Here is a 12593-nt window from a genome sequence, read left to right as displayed (position 1 = left end):
TGCCCCTCGCAGCATGCAGCCCGGGGAGGACGGGGGGTGAGCAAGGGTGAGGCCGGCGATGGAAGGAGCCGGAAGGGCGGCGGGTGGGCTGTGATGGCGGGGCGGGGCGCGGGCAGAGGGAGAGGCATTACCCCATGAAGCTCCTACCGGAGTCCAGCAACGGGAAGACAAAGAGAACAGAGTCAGTGACGCGGCGGGACAGGCGGAGGTGTCCGCCAGGCGCAGCCCTCCCGTGGGCTCGGAGCGACGAAGACCCTTCCCTCCGTGTCTGTGGCTGCCTCTGGCTCTCCCCTCACAAGAGCTCTGGCGTCTCCTCACCCCCAGCTCCAGCTGAGCCCCGGCAGCCTCCGCGAGGGAGCCAGCTCCAGCCACAGCAGGGCTGAGCATCACCCGCCAGGGAGGCTGGGGGCTCGCCTGACTCCCCAGGAGGGGAGCATGAAACCCGCTCCGGCTGGGGCGGAAACCCTGGCGGTCTCCCTGGGCTGGGCACTCGCCTCAGAGCAGGCGAAGCTGCCCTGAAGGACCCCGCGAGGCAGACGCTGAACGAGCCAGATGCCTGCGCGCCCGATCCCGGAACCACAGGCCAAGTGAGCCACGGACAGGCCTCGGGCCTCCTAACCCCGTGAAGCCCTGCCCCAGCCGCAGGACGGTCCCGGACGGGCGGCTACGGAGACGCCGACAGCCCAGGGAGGCCGGCAGGGCGCGCCCTCCTTCCCGCACCTCTCAGCCCCCGTCACGGTTCTGGGGATGGTGCCCCGCCAGATGCAGAGCAGACGTGGTTACTTACGAGAAGGCAAACGCCACCAGGGCCCCACTGACCACAATGAAGTCCAGAATGTTCCACAGGTCCCGGAAGTAGGCCCCAGGGTGAAGCAGCAGCCCCAAGTCGATCATCTTCGGGGAAGAAGCACACTTTAGGGTGCGGAAGAGTCCAGAAAAGAGAGGCCGGGCCAAGCCCCAGAGTCAGGGGGCGAAGACTGGGGCTAGGTCACACCCTCCGGCAGAGGCTGCGTGTGGCTGCTTGTGCACACGCAGGCCCGGGGGCCAGACCTGGCCCAGACCCGCTGGAGGGAGCGCCGCGACCTTCGCGCATACCCTGGCTCTGCCGCCCCTAGTGCTTTGGTTCTGGGCGAGCGCCGCCACCCGTCTCAGCCCCGGCTTCCTGGTCTGCAAAGGGGCATCATGACGCCACCCCACACAATTCTGTCAGCATGTGGAATGGTAGAGGAGATATGTTCATGCACCCGATGTGGGCGCTTCGCGTGGACGGGGCACACACCAAGCTGCCCTGGAGCCACGCAGGTGGCACATTCAACTGCACTGAAGGCACACTGTGCAAACCACACACGGGCTGCGGTCACATGCGATGGGGAGAGCCTCGCGTCATCACTCAGAAACAGAGAGCGAAGGCTGCAGTGGAGCCACAGACCTTCACCTGTCCCGAGACAGACACCAGGTCCCTTTCAGAGCGATGCCTTTGGGCCCTCTTCCTCTCTCAGGCCCCTTCTCCTCCACCCGACGTCACGAGACAATTCTGGGGACAAGCCGAGCCCCCACGTGCACGGGAAAGAAAGCCCACCACGTGTGTTCCAGGAGCCGAGTGTCCCGGAGACCCGGGCCCGAGGCAGGAACACCCCCTGCGCTGAGGTAGAGGGGGGAGGCCTCGGAGAAGGCCAGAGCCTCTCGTCCTCCAGAACACACCCCAGTCACACACAGCACACGCCCTCGTGTCCTCACACACGCTCACCGGACTCCTGCCCAGCACACACCCCCCCCAGCCCCCGAGCGGTGTCATGGCACTGCGGCTCTGCCCCCAGCCCGGGCCCATCTCCGTTCCGGGGGAGGGAGACAGTGTGGTGGGCAAGACCGCAGGGTCGCCAGGGCCGCCACGCCGCTCACCTTAATCACCATCTCAAAGGTGAAGACACCCGTGAAGATGTAATCCAGGTACTTCAGCGCCTGTGACCAAAAGCAAGGCTGTCCTCAAAGGCAGGGCTGGAAGTCTGAGCTGCGCATCTCAGGGGCTCTGGGCTTTTCCCCAGGCCTCCAAGCAGACACGGCGTCTGCCTGGGAGCCGGTGGGCAGTGGCTCAGGAGGAGAGACAGACGGGTGTCCCTCGGGGACAGGCCCCTCATGCAGCCCGGCCCTGACCCTGGTACGACCTGCCTCCTCCTGGCTCCAGACCTCCAGCCCCTCGCTGCCGACCGGGACGCGGGCAGCGTGGTGAGGGGTTCAGGGAGAAGACCCCCAGCCCGCCGCTGCCCTCGGGCCTCAGGAAGGCACCCGCCTGTCCTCCCTGGCTGGACCGGCCCGCACGGCTACTCACGTTGTTCCTGGGCGAGTCAGTGCGCACAGGGTCCTCGGCTGCCAGGGCAATGCTGCTCAGGGCGATGACCACGAGGATGACCATCTCGAAATACCGCATGGTCACAATGTAGTGGCAGCCGCGGCGGAGCCTGTGGGGGCAAAGCACGGGTTACACCAGGCCTGCGCCAAGCCCGGCTGCCCTGGCTGGAGAGCACGCCGGCCCAGCCCCGCAGAAGGCGCGCTCATGGCCACAGGGGATCACCCTGAGCCCTGCCTGGTTCACGGTCCGTGGTGGGAGCCGGCAGCCGGAGGCGCAGGGAGCCTGAGTCCAGAGAGGGCGCTGGGGCGGAGGGTCGGGAGGCTGCGGGAACCCGCGGCAAGGTCCACAGGCCTCTTGGCTGCCCTCTGTGTGGACTGTGTTTCACGGGAGCCCCGCGACATCCACTCGCCACCTGCCATCTGGCAGAGGGGCAGCGCGACCCACTCCGCAGCTCCAGAGCCGGCAGGGCTGACCGCCCCCCTTCCGGAATGGCAGGGAGGGTGTAGAGGGCAAGAACCGTCACACCAGCTTTCTGGAGAACGGGCCACTCTTGCCCTCGGAAACACCCTGGCGGCGCCGGGCTCCCGGGGCTACCTACAAGAGCGTGCAGCCACACGCCCACCTGCGCCTCACGCCAGTTGACGTGCACTGGCCTGTGCCACCCTGCTGAGCGTCTGCTCTGCTGGACGTGTGCAGGACACGGGGCACACAGCAGGGAGCTGGACAGGTGAGTCCCAGGCCTCACAAAGCTCCACGGCCACGGACAAGACACCAGTAAACAGTGTGGGAAAACCAACGGGAGACTCAAAGGCTGACAAACGCTGCCACGCAGAGCGACCTGGGGCTGGGAAGGCTGCTCTGAGTGGGAGGTGCGGACAGGAGCCCGCCGAGGGTGGAGCAGACGGGCCAACAGGCGATCCCAGCCGTAGGTGACGTGAGTGCCTGGGCCGTGTCTGCCTGCGCCCCCCCCCACCCCCCCGCCCCACCTGCGCGGGCACTCGCGCCCCCCACAGCTGCTCCCAGGCCCTCCTCTCACCAGCACCCACTCACGCCCGCGGACCATCCTGCCAGCGCCTCCCCACTCTCTCTTCCACGCATGCCTCCTCTCCCACTGACCTCTGCCACCTGCTCTGGCCCTCACGCCCACAGAGTTACTGGCCCCAGGCCTGCACGGCCGGCAGCTCATCCCTTGCCACTTCTCCTTCCTTAAAAGAGACACTTCTCCTCCTTTTTTTCTTTCTGAGCTGGAGTCTCACTCTGTCGTCCAGGCTGGAGTGCAGTGACATGCTCACGGCCACCATCAGCCTGGCTAATTTTGTGAGATGAGGTCTCGCCAAGTTGCCCAGGGGAGTCTTGAACCCACGGGCTCAGGCAATCCTCTCACCTCGGCCTCCCAAAGTGCTGGGATGACAGGGGTCACTGCATCTGGCTGATACTTCTTCTAATCAACCTAGCCACCATCTAGGGCAGGGTGGGCCCAGGTTTCCCCACTCGGCTCAGCCCCCAGCTTGGACCCCCAGCTTGTCCCAACTGCCCCAGGCTTTGCAGGGTCCGTGACCAGACTGCAGTTCCACCTGACAATCTCGGTGAACGCCAGCTTCTGCATGGCTGTCCAGCAGGAACGGCAAGTATCCCTGACACTGCCCTCCCTTCCACATCCAGTTCATCATCAAATTCTGCAGATTCCGCCTCCAACCCTTCTCCCCAAACCTCTCCACTCTGTGTGCCCTGGTCAAGTCACCACCTCCTCCTCCTAAAGCCCTGGCCACCTGGTCTCTGCGCCCCCTTCCTAACCAAGGGGCTCTGCTGAGCCGCAGTCCGACTGTCCCCACGACGTGGCCCTCTGCACGCCTCTCAGTGCTCTCCAGGGCCGGCCAGTCCTCACAGCCCACCCGGCAGCCTTGCTACCACTGTGCTTTCTGAGCCAACTCCGCCTTCGGCTGCGGGCGGCTTGCCGGCTTCTACTTCTGGGCCAGCGTAAATGCTCGACCAGCTCCTCCCTCTTCATCTGAACGCGAGTTCACCCTTCCAGCATCAGCCGAGACGTCACTCCCGCCAGGACCACGTCCCTGGCCTCCTCCTAGCTGATCCAGAAGTCAGCACCTCCCTGCCGCACCCAGTCCACACTGTGCTTCCTGGACGGGCCGTGGGCTCTCTCCTCACCACCCTGTCCGCTCTGGCCTGGCAAGGACCGCGCCTGCCACCGTAGCCGTTTTACTCTTGACCCCGGCACAGCAGAGCAAGCGCCAGCAGACGCGTGTTGAATGGCAGGACGACGGAGGAAGAGCAGACGGCGCTGGGCAGCGGAGGGCAGAGGCGGGCGGGACGCCCCAGAGACGGAGGGGCGTGCGGTCCACCTGCCCTCCGCCTCCTGCCAGACTGGCTTTCGGGGGGCTGCCCCTTCCTCCACCTCTCCCCTTGCCTCCCCTTCCTCAAGCCTCTCCTGCGGTCTCACCTCTGAGGCCACCGACCCTCCCCTCTGCGTCTCAGCAGCCAACAGCCTGCGTCTCCAGGCCTGGTCTGTGTCTCTTCCCAGCACTCACCGCAGGCTGACCCTTACGTCTGCCGCGTGCCCGTCCACCATCCGTCCCTCCCATCAGCACGTGAGCTGGGCAAGGCCAGGGTTTCTTGCTCGTGCCCACGCACCGGCAGCACCTGGCGAGCCGTCTGTGCTCAGTGCTGCTCGGGCGAACGGAAACACCTGGACTGACGCGTGGTGACAACGGCACGCGCCCAGGAGCGGGACGGAGAGACATGTGGACAGGCCCAGCGCGCACACGCATGCACATGGGCGGTGAGCATGACCGGAAGGTGGGTGGGTGGAGGCAGGCACGCAGGGTGGGGCCACGGGCCACGTGTGCGGAGACGAACAAACACCACGGGGCGAGGGAAGCACGGGCTCTGGCGCCGACGGACCGGCACCCCCAGCGCCCCTACGGCCGGCTGACTGTGCGTGGCAAAGACGCCGCGGCACTTCCTGCGCCTTTGTGTCTCATCTGCGAAACGAGGCCGCGCGGCATGCGCCTCGTAGGACCACCGCGACGCCGAAAGACGTTCGTGGTCGTCAAGTGCTCAAAGGTGTCCCAGCCAGGTGCGTGCCCAGTGCACCTGGCTGCTGAGCGCGCGAGGGCTACGGTGGACGGACGGACGGACGGACGGACGCACGAGCTGGCCACACGCGCGGCGGGTAAAGCAGACTCACAGGTTGGTGGGGCTTAGACAGAACATGGAGCTGTACGGCACGATGGGCCGCGGGCCGCTCCTCATCACATCCTCGGCCTCCACCTCCTTCTTGCCCTCTGCTTGGCTTTCCAGGTCCACGTTGCCACCTGCAAGGACACAGGGCCGCCGATCAGGGCCGTGGTGCCGGTGGGGCTCCCGGCTCCCAGGCCACAGGCCGGTGGGGAGGTCCTCACGGGCCCTCGGGGACAGACGAGCGGCCAAGAACACACATGACTGAGGCGGCGGCGGCCAGGACTGCAGCCAGGGCGGAAGACCTGGGGCTGCCTGCAGCAGAGACCCTCGCGGACCCGGCTCACCTTCTGTGCCAGGCGTGGGGTGGCCGCAGACCCCTCCGCCTCCCGAGGGCCTTGTCTAGCGGCCTGAGAACACCAAGGCCCAGCAAGACCAACCACGACCTCCGCAGGGACCTCAGAGCAGCACGCGGGAGGGGCAGGGCTGGCCTCCGGTCCACACGCCCCACACGCTCCCCGAAGCCCGCCGTCGAGTCTGGCCTGGCCAGGATTCTCTTCCTCAGGATTCTGGAAAGGCCTCGCCCCGCAGGGAGTTCCGAGGGACGTCTGGCCGGGGAGGACTGCCGGCCGGTCTCTGCGCAAGTCTGCCGTCTCGGGCTCTGGCTTGGCGCTCCGCTCTCCACGGCCCGGCTCCCCCCGCCCACCCTGGCTCCCGGACCACCTGGCTTTGCTCCCACAAACCCCTTTGCCCAGGGCTGGGGCCGCCGAACCTTGACGGTTCCGAGGCAGGCGCTGGCCTCGCAGCGTGTTTGTCTCACAGTGACGCTTTGTTTCTACCCGTCCCTACGTAGACTCGACTCCCGTGGGTGGCAGAGCTCCGGGGACCTCAGCAACATGCAGGAAGGCAGAGCGGTGCCAGGAGCCCCCTCCCACTGCTGCATCTTGTTTGGACTGCTTTAAAGAAACAGGCGCGTGAAGGGCAGCAAAACTGAGGTGTCTGCCCCCCCCGAGGCGGCTGTGGAGACAGAGTTTCCGCGCCTCTCTCCCAGACCGGAGAGAACCGTCCGGAGTCCTGCAGAGAACCGTCAGGCCAGAGAAACAGCCTGGAGCCAAAGGCAGAAACAGCTCAAGCAAAGCAGGACCAGCCCGCAGCACCAAGGCTGTCAGCTGCAACGCTGAGGAGACCGCCCCCACCCACTGGTTCAGGAGGCGTCACAGTGACCGCCGCCGAGATGGGCACCATCACGTTTCCCGGCTGAAACACAAATTAGATCATCTGAGAAAGCAACCTGGTAACACTTAAAGCCCTAAAACGTTACATTAACTTATAAGACATCTGCTGAGGAAGCTGAGCACACACACACACGTCTTCACAAAAGTTTCTTTCTGAATAGGAGTCTCACTCTGTCACCCAAGCTACAGTGCGGTGGCACCCTCACGGTCACCACAGCCTCGACCTGCTGGGCTCAGGCGATCCTTCCGAGTAGCTGAAACCACAGGCACGTGCCACCACACCTGGCTAATTTTTTGATTTATTGTAGAGACGAGATCTCGTCAAGTTGCCCAGGCTGGTCTCGAATCCTGGATTCAGGCGGTCCTCTTGCCTCTGCCTCCCAAAGCGCTGGGATTACAGATGTGAGCCACGGTGCCCGACTACAGAAGCTTTTATAAGTTCTTTCACAGTCACCAAAGATTGTAGGATGTATAACCACAGAGTGCCTATGTGACATATGCACTATTTATAGGAAGCACCATATTGTAGATATTTTGAAATGCCTAGAATTTAAATGGCATACAAAAGTGTTGATGATAAGGTAAAATTTTTTTTAAAGGCTAGAAACACTCTCATACCCAAGATGAGCTCAACTACAGAAAGTAACATCCACACAGGGAGAGAAGCAGCCCAGAATGTTAGCTGTATGATCACAGAATGGCTTTCTGACAGTAATTTTATTTCTTTCACTGTGATAAGGACACATTACTCCCAAAGTAAGAAATATTTCTTATTTAAAACCACACCTTTTCAGACTCCTCTACAATAACAATAAAGCAAGCCCAAGAATAAGCAAACCAGGAAAAAAGGAACCAGTCTGGACTCGTAGAAGAATTCCGTTACTTAAATGGAAGAAAGATGCCAGAGCCTAGATGGAACTACTCCTGCAATAGATTTATTACAACAAAATCATAGGAAAAAAAACATTAACTGACTCAAAGCAGAACAAGAAAAAGACAAAATTAAAATGAGAACTGCAACAAAGTAAATTCACTGTTGGAGACAAGTTATTGAAAAAAGACTTGCTAGTTAGAAAAATTTAATCACCTCAATAGAAGACAAGCCAGAGAAACGGCTAGCTACGGAGGGGGAGGAAGGGAGGAAAAGAACATTCACTGAAAAAAACACACGTAGGACACGGCCCAGGCGCCTTACTCCTTGTAACCACACCCGGTGGCATGTATCCCCTTTGCCAGGTGAAGAAACCGGAACTTAATTGAGGAATTTCCTCTACCCATTCGGAGATAAGAGTCCTAAGCCTTGGGCTCATTTAAAGGCAAAATGAGATGCCCACATTAACCTGCACTGGATGAGCCCAGCCTGGTAGCACCTAGGACTTCCGAAAAAGCAAAATGTAAACCCTCTCTGATAAAAACACTCCTCATCTGGCCTGCAGAATGCCCACTGATGAGGGGGTTTGGAGAAAACTTAGGACCTGATTGCCCAGATGTTCATGGCATAGAAATAATTTCTCTCCTCAACATCGAGACTGGTCCTAGCTGCACACCATCCTTGGGAGATGTGGAAAGCAGCCAGTTTGTTTTCTGTGGGGCTTAACGATCTCACAAAACCTTAGTTGAGAAAGGGAGCATCAAGGCCAACCACAGATGAACTCAAAAGACATCATCAGACACACCGTGAGGCAGGGTCGCCCCGACGGAAAGACAGCAGAAACAAGGGGCAACAGATTCACAGTCCTTAGGACTTCAGATACAGGGGTTTTGAGGTATGAAATATGAAACAAATATAAAATATGTGAAAATTTCCAAATAAGTTTTTTAAAATGAACAAGCAATAAAAGTCTATAAAATCGACACAGCACCTCCACGACCCATAAAAGGGTAATGTCAAATGAACTAATCCCCCCACTGGAAATAACTATAAAAGCTGAGTGAAATACATAAGGTACCACTTAAAGGCTCTAGGGACCATTCAATGTGGACAGAGCCCAAGGAGACACGATCCGTGGAAGAAGGGAAACACAGCAAGTCACCTGTGTTCACCTCGGACTTTCTCTTTAGGTCGTTTTCCCCCGTGGAGTGCAAAGAAACAGGGTCCAACCAGAAAGCGGCATCTTACTGGGACCAGGAGCGGTGGACTGGAGTTCGGGGGAGATAAAGTCTCCGGTCTTGAGGGGCAGAATCCCAGGACAGAAGTGCAGAGAGTGGCTTCCTCAAGGAGCCCAGCGCTGCCCTGGCTGCACAGGCACAGCTGGGGACACTGGTCCTGGAGGGAAATGCCCCCGGGGGCCTCATCTCACCGGAGAACACACTTTAAGCCTCAGCCTCGAAGGGTGCAGAGGACTGAGTAACTCGGATCCTGGGGGCAAAGGCCAAGAGAGACTCAACTTGGCTACGGCTTTTTATTAGGGCTGTTCTTATTTGTGTTAGCGTTCTGGTTGCTAAGAGATCTTGAGTTATTTGCTCCAATCCTATTTTTTATGTGAGTCTACTACTGTTTGGCATGGTCAGACACGCATGTCAGAACAGGAATGTCTGAACTTTGAGAAGAAAGAAAGTCTCAGTAAAGGAAGGCTTGAGATTTAAGAATGAAAGGCAACCCCCAAATTAGTAAGCCAATACAGTGGTAAATCTAAATAGTCATAGTCTCTATAAAACGATAATAACATCTATTTTGTGGGATTAAAAAAAAACACGAAAAACTAAAATGTAGCTGGGCTTGGTGGTTCAGCCTGTAATCCCAGCGCTTTGGAAGGCTGATGTGAGGGGATTGTCTGAGCCCGCGGGTTCCAGACCCGCCTGGGCAACTTGGCGAGACCTCATCTCTACAATAAATCAACAAGTTAGCCGGACATAGTAGTGCACGCCTGTAGTCCCAGCTACTCGGAAGGCAGAGGAGGAAGGTATCGCCGGAGCCCAGCAGGTCGAGGCTGTGGGGGCCGGGAGCGGCCACTGCACTCCAGTCTGGGCGACAGAGTGAGACTCCAACTCAAAAAAAAACAAAAGAAAGAAAGAAAAGAAAAACCAAAATGTGCCACTACTTTGTTAGACTCTGGTTTGGCCACATGGCTCTTTGAGCTACAGCCGCCATGTTTCCTCACTTTGGCTCCCTCTCCTGCCTTGGGGAGGCGAATCTCCTCTCTCGCTCTAATTTACTTTCTAAATAAACTATACTTTCCAATTTTTAAAAAAAAACCTAAAATGCTGGACAAGAATAGCAAGGAAGTTGGGAGAAATGTGACTTAAAAAGGTCTTGGTATTGTTAAAAAGGAAGTTAATATATAAAACAGCTATAGATTATGTTATGCAAGCAGGAAAAAGAACATAAACGGAATCCAGTTTTTAAACTAGTAGAGAGGAAAATGTGATATGTAACCAAACAAAACAATTATCCAATGTTATAAAGAAACAAAAAGAAAAAATGGGACAAATGTCATAATCTAAGATGAAAAAAGCAAGTCTAAGTAAATTAGTACTCACTATACATATAAGCAGACTAAACTTGGCAATTAAATGACAGAGCATATCCAGCTAGATTTTTTAAAACGGTTACACAGTATGTAATTTCCAAGAGACAAACCCAAAACATAAAGCTACATAATGACTGAAAGTCAAAAGATATACTTGAAAATGCTCGTTTAAAAATAAAAAACAAAGGCCGAGCGTGGTGGCTCAGGCCTGTAATCCCAGCATTTTGAGAGGCTGAGACAGAAGGATTGCTTGAGGCCAGTGTAAAAGGGAGGAAAAAAGCAGCCTCTGTCCCTGGGATTGTAAGAGGAGGGAGGCGACAGAGATGGCTTCAGCCTTGAGACAGGCGTTTCTCCCTTCCTGGAAGTTTTTCTTTGAAGGTTTCTCCTCTGTAAACATTGCAAGATAAATTGTATCTTTACCAGCTACACTAGCCTAATTAACACATCTGTTTCTGTAAACTCGCTAGCTTGCTGATGTCAGCAGAATATTGTGATAAGAACTCTGGAAAATGTCCAACCCTAACTTTAACTAACCAAGATGTAAGCTAGGACTACTTAAGGGAGCTCTGAGCTGGGGCTCCGGGCATCTTGCTTGAAACTCTCTTCCTGCAAGCAGTCGCCAGCTGGCAGAGCCTTGACTAATAAACTTCTCCTTTGTTAAAATTAAGTCGGTGGGCTGTTATTTAATTGCTAGGACCCTACTTCACCAGGAGTTCAAGCCTAGCCTGGACCACATGGCAAGATGCTGTCTCTATCAAAAACAAAAAAATTAGCTGGGCCTGGTGGCACTCACTTGTAGTCCCAGGTACTCAGGAGGCTGAAACAGAAAGATAGCCCGAACCCAGGAATTCAAGGCTGCAGTAAGCTATGATTGCGCCACTGTACTCTAGCCTGGACAACAAAGTGAGACCCTGTCTCCAAATAATAATAATTTTAAAATAAATAAAATTTTTAAAGTGTAGGAGCTATATTCACATCAAAATACACTTTACAACAAAAAATCATTATTAGAGCTAAAGAGGATAACCACTTGTAGATTTCAATAGAAAGAACCTTTTAAAGAAATAAATACAATTTTAAAATATTCCAAGAAAGAAATTTAGAAAAACACAAGGACTGTTTTTAAAATGTAAATAACAGTTGCTCAGTGTTCTATTATATCGTTTCTGCACTGTGCTGTACATCTCAAGTTACTCAAAATAACTGAACTAAATACATAAATAAATTTGTAAAGCAAGAGAGCTGACAGATCCACAGAGGCAAAAAGACTTCAATGCACCTCTATTAATTATTGATAGGTCTCTATAAGGAAAATTACAAACCATCACATGCCCATGGATCAGAGGAATCAATATCATTAAAATGATTATACTACCCAAAGCAATCTACAATGAAATTCCTATCAAAAGACCAGTGTCATTTTTCACAGAACACACACAAAAAAATCCTAAAATTCATATGAGACCAAAAAGGAGCCCAAATAACCAAAGTATCCTGAAGCCAAAAATAACAGATCTGAAGGCATCATGTTGCCTGACTTCAAATTATACTACATGGCTCTAGCAACCAAAACAGTAAGGTGCTGGCATAAAAACAGACACACAGGTATCAGTGGAACAGAATAGAGAGCCCAGAAATAAATCAGCATATCCACAGCTGACTGATTTGGCAAAGTCAACAAAAACATACCCTGGGGAAAGGATACCCTGTTCAGTAAATGGTGCTGGGAAAACTGGATTGTTAGATGTGGAAAAATGAAATTAGACTGCAGTCTCTTACTACACAAAAATGAACTCAAGATGGATTAAAGACTTAAACATAAGAGCTGAAACTATAAAAATACTAGAAGAAACCCTAGGAAAAACTCTTCTGGATGTTAGCCTAGGCAAATAATTAATGACTAAGACCTCAAAAGTAAACACAACAAAAACAAAAATAGACAAATGAGACTTGATAAAAACTAAAAAGTTTAATAATCCACAGAGTGAACAGAAAACCTGCAGAAAGGGAGACAATATTTGCAAACTAGGCATCCCATAAAAGACTAATATCCAGAATCCACAAGGAACTCAAACAACTCAACAACAACAACAACAACATACCTATGAAAAAATGGGCAGAGCCGGGCTCGATGGCTCAGCCTGTAATCCCATGCTTTGGGAGGCCGAGGTGAGTGGATTGCCTGAGCCCATGGGTTCAAGACCTGCCTGGGCAACTTGGCAAGGCCTCATCTCAACAATAAATCAAAAAATTAGCCGGGGGTGGTAGCGCGCGCCTGTAGTTCCAGCTCCTTGGAAGGCTGAGGCGGACGGATCGCCGGAGCCCAGCAGGTCGAGACTGCGGTGGCCG

General features: G+C 55.2%; 1 protein-coding gene across 1 annotated transcript in view; it reads right to left on the bottom strand.

Annotated features, from left to right (window-relative positions):
* Window positions 1-12593, bottom strand: part of LOC103275282 (voltage-dependent N-type calcium channel subunit alpha-1B-like) — a gene marked incomplete at its 5' end in the record, with an annotated part of 29623 nt that overhangs the window by 1375 nt on the left and 15655 nt on the right. Inside the window, 5 exons of the mRNA XM_021705984.1 lie at window positions 132-143; window positions 788-894; window positions 1900-1959; window positions 2327-2456; window positions 5550-5676. Of these exons, the coding sequence (XP_021561659.1) occupies window positions 132-143; window positions 788-894; window positions 1900-1959; window positions 2327-2456; window positions 5550-5676 (436 nt within the window). The remainder of the gene's footprint in view (window positions 1-131; window positions 144-787; window positions 895-1899; window positions 1960-2326; window positions 2457-5549; window positions 5677-12593) is intronic.

The sequence above is a fragment of the Carlito syrichta genome, unplaced genomic scaffold (assembly GCF_000164805.1).
Source record: "Carlito syrichta isolate Samal-C Ts95f unplaced genomic scaffold, Tarsius_syrichta-2.0.1 Scaffold115596, whole genome shotgun sequence".
NCBI lineage: Eukaryota > Metazoa > Chordata > Mammalia > Primates > Tarsiidae > Carlito > Carlito syrichta.
The sequence above is the reverse complement of the archived record's forward strand: the minus strand, read 5'-3'. Positions and strand labels throughout refer to the sequence as shown.